The following is a 23123-nucleotide window of genomic DNA, read 5'->3' on the forward strand; positions in this document are numbered from 1 at the left end:
CTGAATATATGAAGAATGTATGTGCTCGGACGGTAAACGAGAAGCACGGGGTCTAGTGACTGTGACTTGTATTATTACGTTATCAACGAAATTTAAATAAATAGAACTTTATATGAAAAATTAATTACGCCTTTTCCATCATTAGTACGTACACTGTTTTCGTTCCTTCACACGAGTACTGATTGTAATAGTACTTACACCTCTACTCAATTGTCGAGATATCAACACGCAGTTGAGTTCCGGAACTCAATATTAAACCCACGCTTTGTCTTGTCACCACAGCAAGAACATGACATTAAATAATTTATTCTTCTGATTGAATTTAGAAGTTAATTGTTATCATTGTCGCCAGCTATGATTTCACACGTATTTATAATTTATTTTTTTACTGTGTGATAATAAATAAGCGGAGTTTATAGAGGCTATCCTGAGTAAATTTAGTAGTATATTCATCAGTTTCTCAAGAGTAAAAATATAAATAAAAATACAAGTAATTCAATAATAGTTGTTTTATTGTATGTATACATGTCTACACTAAGTTACAAGCCGGGGTCGAGACTGCCTCGAGGCGCTTAAAGCTCCATTTTATATATCACGCGGCCGCACTTCATTTTCAAAGGAAAAAACAAGAAACCAGAAAACCAAATATAAAAATAAAGACTTGACCAATAAATGTGGTCCCAGTATTATTAAAAGATAGATAATTTAAAATGTCTGCGTTTCTAAAGTAAATCGGCACAAGTACAGAAAATTCAAGAAATTAAAAAATAATACTGTTTAGTATCGATTCAAATTCGAAACATTATTTATTCAAGTAGACTTTAGTAAGTACTTTTGAATTGTGGAATAAACATACAGCTACCACCGGCTCGGAAGGCAGTTCTGCTGAGATATTTTAATTATATTGTATAATTTTCTTTAAGAGTTGTATATTTCACATATTTTTAACAAAAAATGGACTTATGAAAGTTATATAAGTCTACTTTTCTTTAGAAAACACAGACTGTTTATAAAAGGTTAATTAAAAAAAGGACATTTTATACATACCCAAATACAGCTTTATATATTTTACAATATCTATTTATATTATAAAGAATACTTTATTCATGAAAGAGTCTGAAAAATATTAATTATTGTATATTGAATTAAATGCCTTAGTGATTCATAAGTTGTGTATGCGTTATCCAATTAGGAATTATTTGATGACCGTTTTAAATATATTATGTATATGCTTACAATATGCACTCTAAAAATCTCTATAATTTCTAAATTTTTTTAAAAACTGAACACAAAAATTTTCTCGACAATTAAAAATTGTTTAGTTAGGTCACTTTCCTTTAAAGGGGTTCTTTTCACTATTTAAAAACTTTTAATTCGATATATAATAAAACCTTGCAAGAACATATAATATTATCGTTGATATAATTATCAAAACTTTTAGTCTATTAACCGATAAATAATTAGTCCCATTCTGGGTTAGAAAACGGAATCTAACGCGGTAGATTATCCTATCGGAGATATGAATAATTAATATAATAATTCCTCCCAGTGGATATCGGACCCCACCACCGACTAAAGTCACATACTCCACGATTAAGTCAAGAGACAAAAATTTAGTTAAAATTTTAATAATTTTACCAACGACGCATCAATTCCGTCTATGTTTTTATACATTGTTTCTGTGTATTTATACAAAAAGGAAGAAGATATCTTTATATTTATTTGGCAGAGCCAGTCTGAACTACTTTTATAAGTTAAATGAAATGGTCTTATTATTAATATTTAATGATTAGGCTGTCACGGCGTTGAGTTCCGTTACTATGCCTGCTATATGCGAGATAACGATAGAAGCTGATAAACAATTAATGAAAGAAGGTACTTTAAAATTTGAATATCAACTTGATTCCAGGTTAAATCTAATCTAAATACTTATGTCGTTATTTTTTTATTATTTTCAAGCAATTTTAGATAAGATCTATCAAATCGATTCAAGCCTTTAGTTTGTTGTACTTTAATATCAATATTTTATAACTTTATTATTATTAACATAGCTTTTGCTGTGATTGTATGTTTACTTTGCTATTAATATATTATTTTTTTAATATTAAAACCATTTCTTTTTTTTTCTACTTTTTTTTCACACAAGTACTTGACAAGAAAAGATTTCAAAAGTTTTAATTAAGTTAATATACAGTAAGTTACAGTTTATTACTTCTAAATATTTGTTTCTGTTTTTTTTTGAAAAACATATTTTTTATTTCCTTGAAAAAAAAAAGTGGAAAATCATCTATTCAATATAAAAGAAAGTCAGCATTTTACTTAAATTATTATAAATTAGCCTCATAAAGAATAAGAATCTTTATGAGACTAACTTATATTAATTTAAATTTGTATTATTTCTTTCAAAATAAGGTGAACCTTTTTTTCCTCTAAAGGAAAAAAATACTCTTTTACCGAAAGCATTCAAGTTGCTATGAAAGTTGAAAAGTGACTTTATATATATCAATTCACTTTATTGTCATTATTTTATTTTTATTATACACGAATATTATGTTCAAAATTCGACGTAAATTCTAAAATTATGATTATTTTTTTAATCTATCAATTTTTTTTTACAGATTCAAAATGCAATTTACTAATAAAAAGTGTAAAGTTTAAGGCATACTCTTGATTTTTATTTACAAGGGATTTTAATAATAAAATACACAACAAAAAGTACTTATTTTTTTAAATATGGCAACTACTTGCAGCAATACAAAATAAAGATAATAAAGATTTTTTATAATAAAAACAAAATTTAGACGATTTAAAATATTTTAATATCTGCATAAAAACAAAAGCTGCTAGTCAATCAATTTACAAAATTCATAATACACAACAAAAAAAAAGTTAAAGAGAGCACAATGTACGTAAAAAGGTATAACTAAAACTTTTTTAAGGAGATTCTAATATAGAGTCAATATAATTCACAACACATATAATAATAATAATAATAAATTAAAAATAATACTTTGTGTGATGTTTCTGAGGTTATGTTTTTTAAATAAAAATAAAAAAAATACTGTAACAAAAAACATTTTGCATTAAAAAGAATAATCTGTCCTTTTAAATTTTTTATCAATTGGAAATTGTACGTTTAATAATAAATAAAAAATTAAGATTTTTTTCTATTATTATTTTTAATTAATAATGTAAAATAAAAAAAACGTCTCTTTTTAACTGATCAATTTCCAATTATTTATTAATATTTAATTATTACATTTATTATTAAACGTGTGATGATTTAGAAAAAGTAGTTTACATTATTAATATATCTAAGTAAAAAGTAATAGTACAGAAAGTAATAAATAATAATAACAAAAAAACAATACTTATTTCAGTCAGTTATTACGAAAATGATTCTATTTTTAGTGAGATTTTTTCAAAATTAGGCTTCTGCGTAAAAAAAGTTATAAATATATCTATTTCGCTCTAAGCTATTGTTAATATATAGTCATTTCTACTATTATAAAAAAATCTATCTTCCAAATATGATAACCATGGTAATAATATTACCATTGTTTTTTTTCGTACTATTTACCATGGTTATATAACCAGGAGTTTTAAATTGGTTTATAATATTTTTAACTTCACACTGTATGCCGCACATAGAAGGGTAGGCTGAGTTAACCTGGGAACCTAGTGTTAAGACACTACGTTGTCATTAAGATATTTCCGTTCCCCATTTTTCGCCGAATTCAGGAGACATTGCGTGTTTAGCGACTCAACGCCGCACTTTACCTTGTTACTAGAGGAAGGAAAATGAAAATATTAAATATTTACTTTCCTCGAGTATCAATCGACCCCTGAGCATTTACTGTTGCTCCTGCACCGTGACTAGCCTTTGTTTGAAACAGCGATACATTAACAATATTTTAAAGTCGATATAAATATTAAAGAATACCTCGATTTTTTCAAATTCAGTCATTATTTCGATTTTTTTAACTTTGTTTCTCGTTACTTTTTTTAAATTTAATTATTAATAAAGACACTCTTCGCTCAAAACAACAATCACAATATAGCAAACGCTCGAATATTTTGTATAAAAAAATGCAATGCTCGTATATCGTATATGACATACTATACATTTACTAATAGAAAAAAAAACAACTCATTTGTGTTATACACATTTAAAAAAAATTGACATATATTTAATCTGTGCCTTTAAAATTAAATTTAAAAAGTTATACGTTTTAATAGTTTTTTTAAATAGCAAATGTATAATATAGCAACACTGACAAACAAAACTTAGACAAAAAATAATAACAATTCTAAATAATTTAAAGCGTTCGATTACTTTCCGTATTAACAACAGAATAACGATTAAAAGTGACTTTGTAACGGTAAACGTATTACCAGCATTACCGATGATAACCAACCAAGCAGTAATCATTAACCGTTTATTGGTAATCACGATTTATTACCAGGTAATAACAGTTTACTCGTTACATAGAGTCTAATGTCAACCGTTGCTTTGTGATTTCTGCTCGAAAATGGCGGCCATGTCGCGAATGTTGTATGACGGTGAGACTTTTTCTCTCCTGTGGAAATAAATGGATTAAATTTTCTCCTTTATTAAACTCCGTTTGATTCATTTTAAAACTTAACGTATATTTAGTAATAAATTTGATTGTTATTTCAATTCTTTTTACGTAAAAATAAATAAATCAATCTGTTCTGTAGGCAGAGGGTAAGAGGCACCTAGTGTTAAGACACTCCATTCCCTACTTTCCGCTGAATTCTGGAGGCATTGCGTGCTGAGTGATGCGTGCTCAACGCCGCGTATTAGAAAAGTTTCCTACATTTATTTAAAATCAAAATATTTTTATTTAGTAAGCCATTACCATCTAACATTTTTGTCGTTAGTCAATATAAAAATTTCAGTATTGTCAGTTCTATTGGGAACTACACCACAATATACCTATTATTATTTTTATTTTATTAGAATGAAGGACTAAATACATTTTCTAGTTACCTTTCAAAATTAAAAATAATTCAAAAACATACAGGAAACTAACTAATAAACCTATTTTACTCAATTTCAATCAAAATCGAGTTAGTTAAGCGATCAGATGATTATTAAAAAGAAATGACTATAGAGTTATTAATGATTTTGCCAAACAACCTACCTTTCGAGTGTTTGTTCGCTGGTTCCACCATTTATCGGAGATTCTTCAGGAGTTATCGGTGAAGGTATAGTGTCTAAGTTGTTTGCACTTCTCGCTAATGAGAATCTCATTCTTTGTCCCAAATCTACAGTATTTCGCCTTTCAAATTTGGGCAAATCTTCTTTGAATCGGTCTTCTTTCTCTTCTTTTTTCAATTTGATCCTTGTAAGTTGTTCCGGATTACTCCTGAACGATTGGGAACTGTATTTTTCTCGGAGGAAATTTCTACGTTCTTCTTTATATTTTTCTATTCTTTCCCGACTTAGTTTCTTCTCTGTGTCGAAACCTATAAGGTTTTTTAAATCGGCTGGCTTCTTCATGTCGAATCTTTGTATTAATGATAATTTGTTTTCGGTGGTCGGAGTTATGCTTTCTAATTTGGTTTCCGGTTCCTCCAAATTTAAATTTAAATCTGGTAGATATTTAGATTGTCGTTTGACATCTTTGACTTCAAGACTTTTCCGTCTATCTTTGTCACTTCCAAATTCCTTAATAAAGGCATTCTCGTCAAGTGATCTTGCATTCGAGTTTTTGGACAATTTATAAGTTTTTGGTGATATTGGAGGTGGTTTCGTGTCCTTTTTCCTTTCTTTGTCCTCTTTCCGTTCTAGCGATGGATATTTAATTTCAGTTTTGAATTTTTCGAACGTAAACGGTCCCTTTTGTTCTGTTGGACTTTCAAACCGTATTGCCAATTCACGAACATTCAAATTCTTCGTTGTGTTGGGTTTTATGACGTTTCCGTTCTCTTTTTCAATATTGTTTTTACTTATGTCTATTTTATCACAGATTTTTAGAGTATCAACATTAATATTTTCGTAATTACGTTGGCTTTCGAACGGTACATTTTCATAATCCTCAGTTTCCTTCTCAGGAGTTTCTAATATCATTGCGTTTACTTCCTCTATGCTTTTTCTGAAGAATTTTACTTGACTGTACACATCTACGTTGTCTATGGCAGTTTCAGTTGGTGTTTCTAGAATAATCAGATCTTGATTGAAATCTTCAGGTTGGCAAGCCTGTTGTGTTGGTAGACTTGCGTCACTCTGGGGTATCGTCGCATCTTCCACTATAGACAGATTTTTTTCTAAATCGATATCTTCGTAGACTGAATCTCTTTCATTAGTAGGTGTGTCTATATTTCCAATAGGTTCGTAATCAGGAGTTCTGACTCTGACGGGTGATCGAAATGTTATACTAATAGTAGATTTAAGAGGACTTTTCAAAGGCGAACCGGGTGAACTTTTCGACGTGCTAGACGACAAGTTAATATAGTTTGGTCGTGTAAAGTTATAACATTCATATAGTTCGTCGTGTTTAAAACTAACATTGGAATAGCTCGACGAACTTTCGTGGGACGACGTCATGATTTTCAAATCTTCTTTTTTATGGGAGTGATGGTCGGAATTCGATGAAGTTGACACAGCTGATAGTCTATTCAGATTTTGATAGCTAATATCTGTAGAATGTAACGAACTAGCTTCTAAGCTGTCGTGTAGATTATGTGCAGAATATTCTCTGGATATATCTTTCATATTCTCATAATCTGTCGCTTTCAGTTCACATTTAAGACACTTTTCTTCGTCACAATTATTACAGTCCGTACTTTTGATTGTTATGGTATGTTTATTGTCACTGACTTCTGAATCGCTTTCTAAAGGGTCATAAACAGGCGTAACAGGAGTCAGTGGGTTCGAATTCATTGTGCTACTCGTCAAATTACTTATAGATGAATTCTCTGCTGGCCAATCGATTTTAATTAAGGTTGAATGTCCATCTTTGCCATGCCAAGTAAGTCTAGATATAGATTGTTCCGGGTCATACAGTACCGGATGATGCATTCCGCTGTACCGGGATGTGTTTTTTTGTTTTCTCGGCGAATTTCTTTCTCTGTAAGTTAGTATGGTGATGCTTAGTAGTGTTAAAGTTTTTAGTGTTACTTTTTTTAAATTTTACCTGGAATCTGATAGGTGATAGAAAAGTGTGTTTTACTATCCTGGAAAGATAATGAGTTTGTATATTTTGTTTTTTTTTATTAATATTTTTCATCGATTTTCTATGTATCGAGTCCCTTTTTTACGTGTTTGGAGTGTACTTATATTATGTATAATAGTGGATATTTTAGGTTAAAATACATTTTTTTCTCTAAAAGTACAATGTTTATATCCCATGGTATATTTTACCAACTTACTATGTATGAACAAATAAAGATGTACAATGCATATTACTACTTCAAAGAGACTTCTATGCTAAATATGTGTAGTAAGTGTATGTTAGAACAAAAGTGGCCTATCTTATAAAAAAAAATATTTTCAAGAAAATAACTAAGATATTTCTATTTTTGGCCATTTATAGACATAGAATATTATATTAATTTTCTAAGCAGATTGTGTAAATTAAAATAATTAACAAAAAACTTAAACCTAAGAATGAAATGAGATTTGAAGTCTAGATTGTGCGTTCCATTCCCACTCGAGGAAATTAAATATTTCAATTCCTCGCTCTGGTAACGAGGCAAAGCGCTGCGTTGAGCGTTGAGCCGCAAAATACGAAATACCTCCAGAATCCGTCGGAAAGTAGGAAACGGAAGTGTCTTAATGGGAACGGAGTGTCGTAACACTAGGTTCCTAGGTCCAGAAAGGACCTTTGCTGTTATGTGAAGTTAATTAAATTATATTTATTATTAGTTAAAAAACTTATACCGCTTTGGTTCTAACATCCAAAATGCATGATACTGGAGAATGCATAGTATTCTTTGTATGCTATAAAAATAAAAAAAGTGTGCACAAATAAAAAAGATAACAATAAAATAACCAAATGACTTTAGAACAAAAAAAATACAAATCAATTTATTACAAAATATCAATAAGTATCAATTTATTACAAAATTTATTTTCGTAATTCCAAGCTTTTTAAAAAAAATATTTTAACAAATATACCTCATACTATAAATAAAATAACAATTACAAATATATTAATAAATTATAATAAATCAACTATATGATACTGACTGTGCAATTTAAAAGTAAGCTAAATATATTATAGATGAAATAATAGTAATCAACCAAGTAAAAAATATATAAAACATTTAACTTGCATTTTAAATACCTATACCATATAATAATAATATATTTACATATACAAACATAAATACACATCCATTTTTATATATATATATTTACCTTAATTTGACATTAGTGAGTGACGTTTGAAAATCTGACGTCGATGACAGAGGACTGTCGCGGTCTTTGCATATTCTGTGGTATAAAATAGTAAAAATTAAAAAGAGAGAAAACTTTTATCGTTTATCAATCACAAGAAACCTATAGACTAACTCGCCTGCTCGAACTTATTGTTAAATGTTTACATAAACTGTAGCTTATGTGTTATTCTGATATATGAACTAAGCTATATTACTCTAAATTTTCATCTAAATCCGTTTAAACATAAACATAATAATGCAGGATAGCTGCCAACTAATATAATAGATTGTATGATTGATTTTGAAAAGAGCAACTGTTGAGTTTCTTGCCGGCTCTTCTCAGCAGAACTGCCTTCCGAACCGGTGGTAGCTTTTTGTTCATATGTTCATTCGTCGATTCAAAAGTGCTTATAATAAGTTTATTTAAATTTGAATTTATAAAATTAGTATGAAGTAGTATAGTAGGATTGAAATATCGACATTCAACTATATTTATTTTCAAATTAAGTACCAAAAATGACCCGAAATTTATACACAAAATGGCCATATAAAACAAAACACCATCGGGAGTCGAACCCACTCACCGTTTAGCTGCAGTACGTTTATCCGGCACGGAGGTATCGGGGTCGCCATCGATATAACCCAGTTGTGCCACTTGTTGCTCTAAATGCTCTAAGGCTACTCTTTTTCTGTGAAAATATTAAGGAAAAAAATATTACTCATTAATTAGATGAGCGATTGAAAGGCCAATCTTGACGCAAGGGCACAAGCGTGCGACTGTAAACGCGACGCGTTGTGGGTCCGCTTTCCGAGTGGAGTGTTGGGAATGGAGTGTCTTCAGACTAGGTTCCCTCTATCCTGTCTATCCTGCTGTGTGGGGAATTTATAAATAAATAAGTCAAATTAATCAGCTTCTCATTGTATTCCGCACACAGCAGGGTTGGCAGTGGGAATCTAGTGTTAAGACACTCCTTTCCTTACTTTTCGCCGAATTTTGGAGGCAACATATTATGTTATAGGCCGGAATATACAACATATATGAAAATGTTTATGCTCACAAATTCTGATTGACTGATTAGATTTAATTTCGATAGACATTACATTTTTACATTATTTACAATTCCGACTAAAACTAATTAAAAGCCTCTATTTATTTCTTCTTTACATAAGCTAAGAAACATATGCCCACACCCTAAAGAGTACTAAGTTCTTTATGGATAATACTAAAATCAAATCCCGTCAACACTCATCCAATCAAATCAACAGACAACAGGCTCATAGACCATGCTGTACCAGTAAAGTACATAGTGGTACAGTAGTTACAAAAGGTGTTTACCTTTCAGCAAGGTCAGTATCGACTCGATTCCGTCTAGGGCTAGGTACTGCACTACACGGGCCTGATTCCGGCGGCGTTGAACACAGAGAATCATCCTGTAGATTAAAATAGAAAAATGTTTTAATAGAGAAGACTTTTTTAAATTCGAGCTAGCGCGCTATAGCGAGTAGGGAGTTCAAACCCTTACCAAAAGTAATTCAATTAATCACTTCTGTCCAACGTGTGGAACCACATGGTTCTACATACTGCGGCACAGTAGACTAAACTGACTAAACTAAATGACGTCATCTTCCTCACTGTATGTAATGTTATATAGTTATTTAGTTATTTTATTATATAGTTTAGTCTACTTGTGCCTGTGCTTGCCCAGTATGTAAGACGGCGACGGAGAAATCGTCCTTGAAACTACACATAAAATCTCACTTTTGGAGTAAAGGTAAAGATCAGTACAAGCACTTGCGCTTTATACAGTTTCGACGTCAATAAGTAAATATTTTCTTTCCAAATTATTATTTCAATATTTGCGAATTGACAGGTAGTATCAGTCGGTACAAACCTGTGCCTGTCCAGTGTGTAGGGCGGTGTCGTCCTCCTCGCTGAACATGTTGCGGTCCCTCTCCTGCGGGGAGAGGCGCAGGCGCATGCCCGCCAGCTCGGCCTGCCACGGCTCGAAGTAGGAGTCGCAGGAGGACGATCTGCGGTAGCGAGGTTGAATTTATTTAAAAATGTATTTAATTTACAAAAAAGTAAAATTTGATTCTGGTAAGAGAAAATGGTAGTGTTGAGTTTCACCACTCAACACGTAATGTCACGAATTTGAACAAAAAAGGAAGAACGTAGCGTCTTGACACATGATCTTCCTGCTTTGACATGCTGAAGACAAGTAATGTATACCGCACACAGCAGGGGGAACCTAAGGTTAATATACTCCGTTCTAATTAAGACACTTCCGTTTCCCACTGTCCGCCGAGTTCTGGAGACATTACTTGTTGAGTGGCAAAACTCAACGCCGCGAAAAAATATATCAAAATTGTAATACAAATGAACTTCCTATTAAGACTATAAATGATTTTTATATACAGCATTGTGTAAAATATACTATATTAAGCCTAAACCTATGAAAACTAAGAAAATCGATTGAAATTAATTGCTTTGAGTTAGAAGCTTATTTTTTTTTGGGCCCCAAGGGACTGTAGACCTTCACCTTAATAAAAATTCTCTTGACAGAAGGACAAAAAAGTAATTCTTTCCAATTTTTTTGTGATTCTTACCTAGTATGATGTTTCAATGGCGCAGCTATACTTGCCGCTAATGGTGGCAGTATATCAGTTTCAGATGTTAACGATTCACACGATTTAGCAGGTCGTATGTTCGAATTTATATGGATTGGGACTGGTTCCTGTAATGAAAAATAAATAAAGAGTTACTTGTTAATAATTATATTTTTTTAAAGTAAACCCAAAAAGAAAAGACAGAAATACAATAAAAAATATGAACATATGTATTACGTAAATAGCAATCTTAGAGATTAGTATAGGGTGCATGGGAAACAAAGTGTCTTAACATTAGGTTCCCACTGACTACCCGGCTATATATGGGATACAACATTAAGCAAAGACAAAAAAGGACCACAGTTCCTGAGATTAGTATGTTCAACCAAACCTGTACCTGCATAGGTGGCGTGTCGGGTGGTCGCGGTGCCCTTTGTAATTTGCTTCTACTAAATAATCCTCGCCAACCTGATGGTGATCGTTTCAAGGCACGCTTTGAACCTGTATACCGTTAGAAATCATTTAATCTGTTATTGTAATATAGGTTTGTAGATAAATAAGAATTTTAAAAGTGTCATTTCATTATAGGTATGTAGATTACTGTTAGTAATATTTGTTTAAAGTTTAGTTTATTAAGATAATAAAACAGTAGATAAATGTTAATAAGTTTTGGAATAATCCTTGACATTGTAAATGGTGGCCTATGAGTTATACTGATGTATAGGGTACATTACTGTAAGGTTTCATCAATTTTTTTTTCAGCTTTTACGTGAAAGTGTAACAAACTTTCACATTTATAGTATTAGTAAAATAAAGAAAGATAAAGTACCTAAACATTATAAGTAAAATCGATATTAAATAATATCAAAATAATCTTACCAGGTATAGGTAGATCCAACACTGTGTGGTATTGAGGTAGATTGTTAGGTCCCGAACCGACCTGACAACATCATATTAAATTATTAATTACATGTTTTAAAGGCCGTCGTGTCGCTGTGGAATAGTAGTGTCTGACTGTAAGCGTAGACATAGAGTAGGCAGAAGGAACCTTGAAATCTAATATTAAGTCATTACATTTATCGTTAAGTTCCATTACTTCAACTATAATAATTTTCTTAATATGTATACCTCACAAGTGTACCAAATGGATAGGAAATAAACCTATACTAACCTCAATATACTTGGGCTGTAGATGTCCTGCGGGTCTCAGCGCGGCGGAGGACAGCGCTTCAGTACAGAGACTGGATTTTCCACGACGACGGGCTTCCTCTAAACTGTTAATTAAATTAAAATACTATATACTGTTTTTGTCTTCACCTGCGCGGGATGCACCGTGAATATTTTTTTTTTTTACTTAACGCTGCTTACTGCATACAGCAAAATGGCAGAGGGAATCATTAAGACATTTCTCCCCACCTACTTTTCACCACTAAATGCCCTGCGCCACGGCTGGCTTATTTTATTTTATTAATTAATTACCTTAATAATTTAGTAGGTGGGTTCAGAGGTAGACTTTTAGGTCGTCTACCAGCTTCGAGGCCACGTAGTTCTATATGGGAGTCATATTGTTCCTAGAAAAAAAAAAAACAAAACCGATAAGTTAAATAAATAGAATTTTAGTTTATTTAATACTTTTAATTTTTTTATAAAGGGATCTTATTGACAAGACCATGCCTGTTGAATGGCGGAATTCAACGCTGTGTTTTGCCTACTAGAGCGTTGAAATGAATACAATTCTTTTCTCGAGTGGGAATCGAACCTACAACCGTCGCGCTTTGAACCCGACTCTGTCGCACTATGACACGAAGGCATAAAAAGGAAATAATAATAAATAATTAATACAAGTTAAAAGATATTAAATAATATCTTACCAAAATAATTTGAGGTAACTCACTAACTGCAACAATATTGCACCAAATTATATGAACCTACCTGCTCCAAGGAGTTGGGTCCCGAATCAGCGCCTTGTTCCTGAGCGAAGAGGTCCTCAGCATAACAGACGAGAAATTCAGTTACTACAGCCTGAAAATAAATCAATATAAACAATTATTATATAAAAAATCAGTTTCACGCTGTATTCCCCATATAGCAGAGGGAAGTTAGTGCTAAGACTCTCCTTTCTCCACTGCACAATTTTTGAGATATTGTGTCTTAACCAAAGAAATGACGAAGTATGAATCTAGGTCTCTTAATATACTAGTGATAGACGTTAGGGGCTGCAAATAGTGTTGAGGTATAGGAGTTGCTTCTTGGGTAGATTATATATAAAATCTCGAGTAACAGTCAAAGAAACAAACGGGCACCTGCACGGCGACGCCCTGCAGCGCGTGTTGGGGCTTCGGCGATCGTAGCAGGTTCGGTGCCCACACTATTGCCATGTTGCGCGCCGTCATGCCGGTGGACTCGCTTAGCAGGGACACTCGACGCAGATGTCGCATTAGGTAGGAGAGGGTTCTGGAAAAAAATTATTTGAGATTAAATTATAAGCAAATATATTATAAAATGTTATATTCAAATATATTATAAAATGTTTCTCTATAAAACGAGGAAATATTTCTTAGTAATATCATTAAAAAGCGTGAATGTTCATTCTACACTTTTATAATAAACCTTAATATGGTTTTCAAAGGTTGTTTTTCAACAATATAAATTTATTCAAATAGACGCACACCGTCGCACGTAACACGTTGTGTGCCTGTGTCTATCTCTCTCTCTCTCTCTACTCACCTATAGTGCGGCGGCGGTAGCTTCACGACGGTATCTCTCATCGCTTTCAGTCGATACTGCTCCGGCACTTGCACAGAGTGGACGAAGCTGTCGTACAGCTGGTAGGTGCAAAGGGGGTTTGGTAGTTCCCTGGAAGGAGTGAAAGATTACATGAACAGAGTACGGAGAGGGAACGCTAGTGTTAAGAAATTCCGTTTCCACTTTCCGCCGAAGAGGCATTGCCTGATGAGTAGCGGAACTCAACTTTTATGGTTCTGTTTCTACATCAACTCAATTAATAGATTTAACAGTCGTCGTATAGTGCAGTGTACCCCAAGTGAATTCTGAATTCAATTCTGAAGAGAAAAAGATTTGTTAATTTTTTTAACATCAAAAAAATTGCCACCGATTTACTAAAGTTACTGTCTCAGGCCTGAAAAAATCGGCGCAACAAACGAGGAGGGATTTTAAATAGACTGAAGCAAGCATTTTAGTGCTTACAAGTGTTTGTTATCATTTATAAATTAAGGTCAATACATTCCATTTAATGACATATTAGATTTATTAGGGGTACATTTCATTTTAGTCAATCCTAACTCACCTAAAATACATTTTGAGTAAACTGGCAAGAGCATGAGGGTCTCTTTGCATGGGTGCTGCAAGATCTGGTGGTAGGCCCGCGTCGAAGGCCGCCCTTAGCCGTTGTGTTAGGGCTGCGCCCCCCGAGAGACGGTATATACCATCTACGGCTCCACGACGCTCTATGGCTGCTGAACATTCTACTAGTACGAGGGGTACTGGAAGTGATAAGACACTAGATAGTTATGTTTTTTCTTTGTATTCTGTTTTTAATCAAGAAAAAATATATAAAATAGTACATCTTTAAAAAACACGAAGAAAATAATAACATACAACAAAAAAGACCGAGAGTAAAAAAAAGTCTGTAATGTGTTGTACTCAACAAAACTATCTTCCATATATCCAGAGACAGAATACCAAAGGAAAAGGAATTTAAGTACTTTGTGTCAATTTTAATTTTTTTTAACATTATTAAAGTGTATTTCGATGGAGCAGGTTACAAATATTACATAAAATTTTCATATACTTTCTAAAAAATATTTAAAGTACTCATAGACAGTAATGATATATAAATATAAAATCCACCTTCATGTCCACAATTGAGTAAATGTTCTCCCAGATCACATCCAAAGACTCTCTCCCTGAGAATACCCTGCTGTTTCAAGCTCCTTCGCGAAGGTCGGGACAGTATGAAGCTTCGGAAGAGAGATATTAGCTTCCCGTGTTTGCGGAGCACTGGCTTTATTGGCGCTACTGCTACCGATCTATAACAATTGGTAATGAAGAAATATTATATATTTTTATATGTATAATTAAACAAAAAAAAAAATGTAAAATACAATAAAAATTAAATACAATAGAAAACATTATTTTTTTACAAATGACTTATTTATAAAGCTCACCCAACAATCGGCGGCGGTTGCGTCATATGGCGGGGAACCTTGTCCCCAATGACTGCCACGCAGTGGTGCGGAAAGAACCCCACGCGGAACCCGCGCTTGCCGCGCCACCACACCGATTCCTGCGGGCCTGGGGACAGAGCTGGGGAGCTTTAGTGGGGACTCATTGGGGGCAGATCAATTAAACTCAAAATATGGTTTATTTAAATAAACGATATAGGCCCCCAGCTGGGGAACAGACCTGTGGAAACTTAGTTGTAGACAGAGCTAGAGGTGGAGGTTTTATTTATTACAGTATAGCATGTATGTTAGTGATTGATAAACAGCCACATAAACTGGGTCTTTAATAGATTGATTGATGTAGTTATTTTATAAACGAACAGAAGCTATATTTGACCACTTTTTGATATTTATAAGAATTATTTTTTATTTTAAGAAAGTACAATTGCATAGATGTAATTAGAAAAATGTAATAAAAGATATTCACCTGGCATGTCTATAATTGATATCATATCGCCCACTTCGAAACTTATTTCATCTCGCGCCTGAAAAAAAAATATCATTTTTTACATATTTCTATTTCTTACACCATAAAACACAAAAAAATACTAAGCAAAACTATATAATAATCACCTGTGACACATATTTCCTAACAGAGTAAGCAGCGGCGACGGCGGGCGTGTTTATTGAACTTGAATCTTCATTGGACACTAATAATTTGTGACCTAAAAAAAACACATACATCTTTTTAAATTGTAGTATTATTATATACCTGATGAGTTAGTTTAGACGAGCTAAGCTCAGAAATTATCGGTTTATAAGTCCAAAGTACTTTGTGTGTTGGATAGTACATTTATGAAGGAATTTGAATAATTAAATAAGGAAGGCTTTGTATTCTTCATCAAGTTCTTAATACAGTGCGCACTGTATTATTTAATTGCTTGAAACTGAGGCTGCCGAGTTACAAGTAAACACGACGGTTGTGGGTTCAATTCCCAATAGGGGAAATAATAGGCGGAGAGAGATTGTCTAAACACTACCGTTCCCTCTACCGGTTCCCTCTACCCACCCTGCAATGTGTGCGTTACAGTGTGAAGCTAAAAAGACGCTAAAAAGCCCTTAAAAACCCTTCACCTCTATTATCCATCTGCAACCAGTTCAAAGCTGGCCCACAGTTGATGGAATCGTCAGCTATGATGGACAAATGATGTACATAGTCGGATATGAGCTGTCTGTATTCCACTTCATTGTCTAGGACATCGGGCGTCATCGCTTCCTTGAGATTGGGGAGGCCGGACACTTTTCTATCGTATATACATCTGGAATAAAAAGTGAAAAGAATAAAATGAAATGTTTTAGAATAACATACGTATTCAACTAAAAACACAAAAATTAAAAGATTATTTTTTAAAGTATGAATATCAACGCCCGCAGTCAAGTACATATGCACGCACCTATGTACGTTCTTAACCAAACTGACATGCACTCAAGTACACTCAAGTACATAAGCACAAAACACGTTGCACGCAAGTACATTTAGTTACACACAGACTTACACAAGTACACACGCACGTCCACAAGCACATCCAAGTACACATGCACGTGCAAAAGTACACACACGTTCATACTCAAATACAATCGCTGGAACAGTAGTCCAGACTAATTGATTCCCAGTCAGCAAAATCAATTATTTTCATCATGCCATTACGGTAACATAAAGTACAGCGTTGAGCAACGCCATTCATCACGCAATATGTCGAATACGGGCTGAAAGCGGAGAGCGGAATTTCTTCTAGCGCCATAAAGCGGAAAGCTGCAATAAATAAACAGGAAAATAACATCACTAACCTATGCAACATATCATCTAGGTGGGTGAAATGTTCCTTGTTCCTGGTAAGTGTCCACTCTCTGACGTCGCTGGCCTCCGTCCAACTAGCGCTTAGTGTTCTTGAGTCACTGGGCTCTGGCGGCGGAGTGTTCACATGGGAACGCACTTTGAGGCTAACCCAACCTGTAGTATTATAAAAAAAATATAGTAATAAGTTATGTATATAATAAATAGTTGAAGCCAAAAAGCATACAGGAAAATAAATTAAAACAAGGATAATAATAGGATCTTTTCTATTTGTAAGGAAGGTATTAAATTCGATGGAATAACCAAAAATAATCATTATCAAACAATATGATATGCATGCATTCTCATAAACAAAAGAAAAACAATACACCAGACTACCTTCTCCATCAGACGGGGAATCAGCATTACTCTCACAAGGCACCAGTTGTACTGAAATACCACCCAAAGACACTCTTTCGTAGTGAAAATGAGCACATTCTTCTAGTTTTGGAAATCTACACGCTGGGGGCGGATGTGGCTAGAAGACAAAAAGAAAAAATAAGAAAAAAGACAAAAAGACTTGGGGAACAGAGTGTCTTAACACTAAGACCCTTCTGCCTACCCTATTTCTTGCGGGATACAGCGTATAGCTGACAAAAAAAATATACAAAAAAAAACAAAATAACTTACCGAATCATCAATGTCAAAGGTGGTCGAGGCGGAGGGTGCGGACTGGCTCATACCTGAGCCCTGCGACACCGGCGTCATTGATAACGCGCTTAGCGACATTGAACCTGGGATTAATGAATGACGAATATTTATAATTTTTTTAACATTTTAAAACTGAAGAGATTTAGAATTTTTTTTAAAAAAATATTTAGGTACTATATAATATAAAGATATATTTATCTCACCTGACGTTTCTCGCTTGCATTCTGTATCGTTAGACGTTCTTGTGTTTTGACTCCGCGAGTCTGAACTGAAACGCACCGTTCTAAAAAAAAACAAATAATATTTTATGAAAAAAAAAGAGAGGGGAAGTTAACTTATGGTTTACTTCCCCCTTATATTAATGGTATGGACAAGACAGTTGTGGTTTCGATAATTATTCGGAAGAATGAATTATTCTAATTTCCTCGCTCTGGTAATAAATAACGCACGGCATTGTCTCAATAATTTGGTGAAAAGATGCGAACGAAATTGACCCTGCGCCACGACTGGCTTGAAGTGCAAGTGCAAAATAAGAATTAGTAGTATTAGACAACAGTCCCAATACAGTATTCATCTCTTATTAGTACCTGTGAAATGTCGCTCTCGAGGTGCAATGGTCCTTGTCTGGCTCGGCGAACGCTCGCGCCGCCAGCGACTGGCACGACATCACCGAGCCGTGTGGGGAGCCCTGCAAAAACAGAACTGTCTTTGAGTCGTCAGTCAAGGAATAGTATAATATGGTCTAAACGCTCTATAGACGGACTTCAAGAGGTCAGTTCAAATTTCGCTACGATTTTATGTAATTCTGTTTATGCCGAATTTATAAACAGAATATTATACCCACTAAAGATTTGAGTTATAGTTACTAGAAATAGAATATTTAAATTTCTTTTGCTTTTTTAAAAAAAAAGGTCTAAAATAAAGAACCCTACTTAAGCTTAGCTCATGTTTTTTGTAAAAAAATTACATAAAAAAATGCAATAAACTAAACCTTCTCCTTTCTTGTCGTTCTTAAAACATGTATTGTACCTACCATGAGTTTTTTAGACATCTTGATTCAATGAATCACAAACACAAAGTGCTTACTTCTTATCTCCGATAACGTCCTAATGATGTATTACGTACTTATCTTATATATTTAGAGTATTTTTGTTCCAATTTGAGACTTCCCGCCTAGCTGTGTAGGCAGAGGGAGGTACCCTTCTTCTCCTCGTTGAGTCGCGGAATATAACGCCGCGCTTTGTCTATCAGAGAGTGGAGATGTAGCAAACTACAGACGGCTTTATAGTCAGACAATGACACAAAATAATATTTAATTTGACGAGTCATAGCCGCCTTGAAGTTAGCTGTAGATGGCTGCGTTTAAGGATTTTTTCTTACTTTTGATTATTTTGTTCCCGGATTTACAATGCGTAAAAGTACGAAAGGCAAAAGTTAAAGAGACCCCGGCCCCGTTAAGATACTTCCGTTCGGTATTTTTATTTGATAACGGGGACGAAGCCCCAGGTAAAAGAGTTAATAGAGTACGTAATAGTACCAAATTGCCTACTTTAAGTACTTTAAAACACGCGACAAATGTATGACAATTTACATTATACGTTTGTTTCTAGATTTCATATTTAAAACGACAAGGAACATATAATTCAAAGTTTTTCAACAAACACAGAAATAAAATAATTATCTATACGTATAATAAAATTATTTCTTATTACTGTCTGTACATGGAAAATATATTTTAAAAATCTATTAACACTGGGGACATTTATCAATGTAATAGAACCCAAAACAATGTTTTTTTTCTGTTTGTCTGTAAGTTTGGGCCCGCTAATCTCAGTAAAGTTTTAACCAATTTGATGAGTTTGTACTATTGCACCTTGGCAAAATTTCTTTAATATTTAGGGTTTTATTTGAATCTGTTAAATAAAAAGTTATCGTTTTATTGAATTGGTTGTAATTTTTTATGAAAATTGTCATTAAAATCATAATGTTATTAGAGTACGAAAGTAATACAAGTGAAAAAAAAAAATAATTGTGTATTTCAAGCGAGCGAACCCGCGAGCGAATCCTTAGTATGTTGTTATAATAAAATTACAAAACGTCTTGAATTTAAATATATACTTTCAAGGTTATTGTTACATGGATGTAGGAAAATAGACGTGCATTGGTTGTGGGATCTATTTCTACTCGAGAAGATAATAGTTTTGTTCCGGCGTTAAGTTCCACCACCAAACATTCAACACTCGTGGTGTTAGAAAGTAAAAAAAGTGGTGTAATAAGTAATTCTACACATTAATCTACGAAAGTTTGTCAACTTTTATAATTTGAACTTCCCTGACCTACAAACATAAAATTGGTACAGAACCCTCAGTGGGCGAGTCCGATTCGGTTGACTAGTTTTTTTAAATTCTTACAATAAATATATCACGTCGTCGTAGATCCATTCAGCCCGACCTTAATCGTTATGTAATTAACCCCAGTTGAGAATTCTATACAAAAATGGAACTTTAGATCAATTTTGTAGAAAAGCTACCGCATTTAGTTTTACTTTTGTTTGAGAACACTTGAAAGTTTTTATATTCTTTTCATAAATTTAATTCATTTAAAATGTAAGTAACTTGAATTGTAAAGAGTCATTGCTTTTAAAAATATATTCCACTATACTTATATATATATACGACTATTTTTTATTAAAAGATTAAAAAATGCAATATTTTTGATGGCGTCCAGGACAACGCAGACTGCGATTTTAAGAGTTCCGGCACTCAACACTATATGGGGAATGAAATGGCGTAACACTAGGCCATCCTCTGCCTGTCGGGATTTACCTGTGTATATGGATACAGCTATAAGCTTAAGAAATTATTGGACGTTTTGCAAAGTGCATGAAAAAATTTTAAAATACAAAAAAATTTTGATCAAAATCCGCTGTGAAAAATAAATTGTCTGGTAATACTAAATAAAGTTTCCTAAGAAAACCATAATTAAGTGAGTTTTCTTAATCTTACTAAGTTTTTTTATATAAGACAAACATGCAATATTTAATAAGAAAAAATAAAAAAAGTTCTATAAAAAAATCAATAAGTAATTCACCACTACAGTTCTGAAATCTAAGTGAACAGATAATACAAGTGCCTATTTTAGTGAATTTTAATCTATTTTAGTGCAACTAATACTGTTCTGAAGTAGGAAGTAAAAGTAACATTCCTACAATATGAGGATACAACATAAATTCACAAAACTATGTTATTACCCTGAAGCTATGGCTTCAAAAGACATAACATATATTTTATGGTCTGTAAAATTGCTATTATAAAAAATTTACAATGCTATGAAACATGATCACAAAATTAAGGATATTTTTTTTTATTTCTTACATAGAGATAGAGGACAGTAGAAGTGTGTGTTAATGCGGATTTTAAAACAGCCTTTTAATCCTTCCTACATATCTAGACAAAATGCGATGTTGACTTTCGTCAATCAACACACAATCTCTTGAAAACTAGACAAAAAGTGGAGAATGGAATGCCTTAACACTGAGTTATCTTTGCCTACCCTGCTATATGCAGGATAAAAAAACATGAGATGGAAGCTCAAGGACAATCGAGGTACAGGGGTGCAAGAACATGACTGTATATGTTAGAGATACACATAGTTATGTTAAAGCTAAAGAGATGGAAGCTTGAACAGTACAGCTGAGTGTTTATGCACATTTCAGAGTGTGATGGTGAATCTATAAACTGCTAAGCAGTTCCTTCTTCCTATCTTAATGTCATCTTCCAAAACACAAGATGCAATACAATCACAAAAAAATCATTATCATTACAAAATTAGTAAATCATTAATGACAAAAAACTGAAAAGTAAAAACAACAGTACATCATTGTTGAAAACAAAAACAATTAAAACATGCTATTTTGAGGTACATACAAAATATTTTGTTGTTTTTAAGGTTTTTGGCCAAGTGGTTTGTTCAGTACAAACCACTAGAAACACCACATAATTAAAGGTTAACTTGTCACCAACTTGTCAAAGAACTGAATTGTCACCTATAGTTTATTTATCAATAATTTTGCAACAATTTTTTTTAGAAAATGTACAGAATTTTAATATAGTGATGAATTTAAAACCAGTCTTTATTGCACAATTTTGAATAAATTTAGATGGTTTCCAAGAGACAAGAAAAATACTTTACTAAAAAAGTTTATGTTTTTGTTTTAGTTTATTTATGTATTTGTATAATATTAAAAAAAAAATCATAATTTGATATTGGGAGACTGGTAATTAGCTACTCAGAATCATCAATTATATATTATTTAACCAACATTTCATTGATTGATATCTCTAAGTACAGTAATTTAGATTTAAATACAAAATTATAAATTATTATTGTTAGACAAATTAAAAAACCATCTATAAAAGTTAAAATGTCCCATATATTTTAATAAGTTTATAATTATAAAATTTATAACAACAAGAACATGCTTAACTACTGTCTTGAGGATTCAACTGAAATAAAATAGTATTACAAGAACTTATTTCCTTGGAAACAATCAATCATTGTTGGAAATAAATCACTTGGAGACATTTATTTTCGCAAAAAAATTTACAAATAAATCACTTACAGAGAAAGTTACAAAACATTAAGTACCAAAAATATATATTGAATAGGCGAAATCATGAATGAGAAAACAAATGAGTTTAGTTATTAGCATCAAATAAGCAAAACTCTCAACAAATATAATTATGTAGTAGTTGCATCCTCAATACAGAATGAAGATATGTGATGAGAAAGCCTTGCTATGCATATTACTAAACTAAAAATATCTAAATTAAATACACTTTCTCACTTTTTTCCAAATTCTGGGGAATTATGTGTTGATTTGTGGAATGCATCTCCGTGTTTTGCCTCATTACCAGAGAAAAGAAATGAAAATATGAATTATTCTCTAGTTTGAATTGAATTCACAAGGTATCATCCTATTTACAATTGCTTGCAGGTGCCCCAGTGCCATGTCTGTAGATAACAGATATTAGAAATAATTGAAGAAAAGTACACACCATTGTACCATGTGACTGAAGGCACAATGAGTATGAGTTTGATTCATGCTCAAAGAAATAATAACATTTGATAATCTGATATGAAGATTCTTCACTTTCAGCCCAATTACCAACATTAATGTTGAGTGGTAGACCTCAATTTCACTATCTATCTAACCAATAAATAAATATACTAAAAAAAATAAATAAAAATTTAACTTTAATATTTAACATTAAAAATATAACATTAAATTTCAAACTTAAAAAAAACAACAACACAGTAAGGCTTTCTCATGAAAAAACAAAAGTAAAATCAACAAAAAAGGAACCCGTACAAACATA

General features: G+C 32.7%; 1 protein-coding gene across 5 annotated transcripts in view; it reads right to left on the minus strand.

Moving 5' to 3' along the window:
- Nucleotides 1-491: 491 nt before the first annotated feature.
- LOC146528157 (GTPase-activating protein CdGAPr-like) overlaps nt 492-23123 on the minus strand; it is a 53036-nt gene continuing 30404 nt past the window's right edge. For 3 of the 5 annotated variants that reach the window (XM_085205330.1, XM_085205327.1, XM_085205329.1), the window contains exons 2-26: nt 18333-18433; nt 17949-18028; nt 17725-17828; nt 17434-17572; nt 17049-17211; nt 16335-16519; nt 15834-15925; nt 15688-15745; nt 15204-15342; nt 14887-15065; nt 14324-14519; nt 13744-13872; nt 13320-13470; nt 12949-13038; nt 12496-12587; nt 12188-12290; nt 11896-11956; nt 11414-11517; nt 11017-11144; nt 10302-10440; nt 9746-9840; nt 8994-9098; nt 8390-8464; nt 5169-7097; nt 492-4580 (exon numbers count right to left, since the gene is read on the minus strand). In XM_085205330.1, the coding sequence (XP_085061456.1) occupies nt 4502-4580; nt 5169-7097; nt 8390-8464; nt 8994-9098; nt 9746-9840; nt 10302-10440; nt 11017-11144; nt 11414-11517; nt 11896-11956; nt 12188-12290; nt 12496-12587; nt 12949-13038; nt 13320-13470; nt 13744-13872; nt 14324-14519; nt 14887-15065; nt 15204-15342; nt 15688-15745; nt 15834-15925; nt 16335-16519; nt 17049-17211; nt 17434-17572; nt 17725-17828; nt 17949-18028; nt 18333-18412 (4695 nt within the window). In that variant the 5' untranslated portion in view covers nt 18413-18433 and the 3' untranslated portion in view covers nt 492-4501. The remainder of the gene's footprint in view (nt 4581-5168; nt 7098-8389; nt 8465-8993; nt 9099-9745; nt 9841-10301; nt 10441-11016; nt 11145-11413; nt 11518-11895; nt 11957-12187; nt 12291-12495; nt 12588-12948; nt 13039-13319; nt 13471-13743; nt 13873-14323; nt 14520-14886; nt 15066-15203; nt 15343-15687; nt 15746-15833; nt 15926-16334; nt 16520-17048; nt 17212-17433; nt 17573-17724; nt 17829-17948; nt 18029-18332; nt 18434-23123) is intronic. The other 2 variants (XM_085205328.1, XM_085205331.1) reach the window with 2 other exon arrangements.

Source organism: Heliconius melpomene, chromosome 20, assembly GCF_056956725.1.
Source record: "Heliconius melpomene rosina isolate 202511_hmr_F chromosome 20, ASM5695672v1, whole genome shotgun sequence".
Taxonomy (NCBI): domain Eukaryota; kingdom Metazoa; phylum Arthropoda; class Insecta; order Lepidoptera; family Nymphalidae; genus Heliconius; species Heliconius melpomene.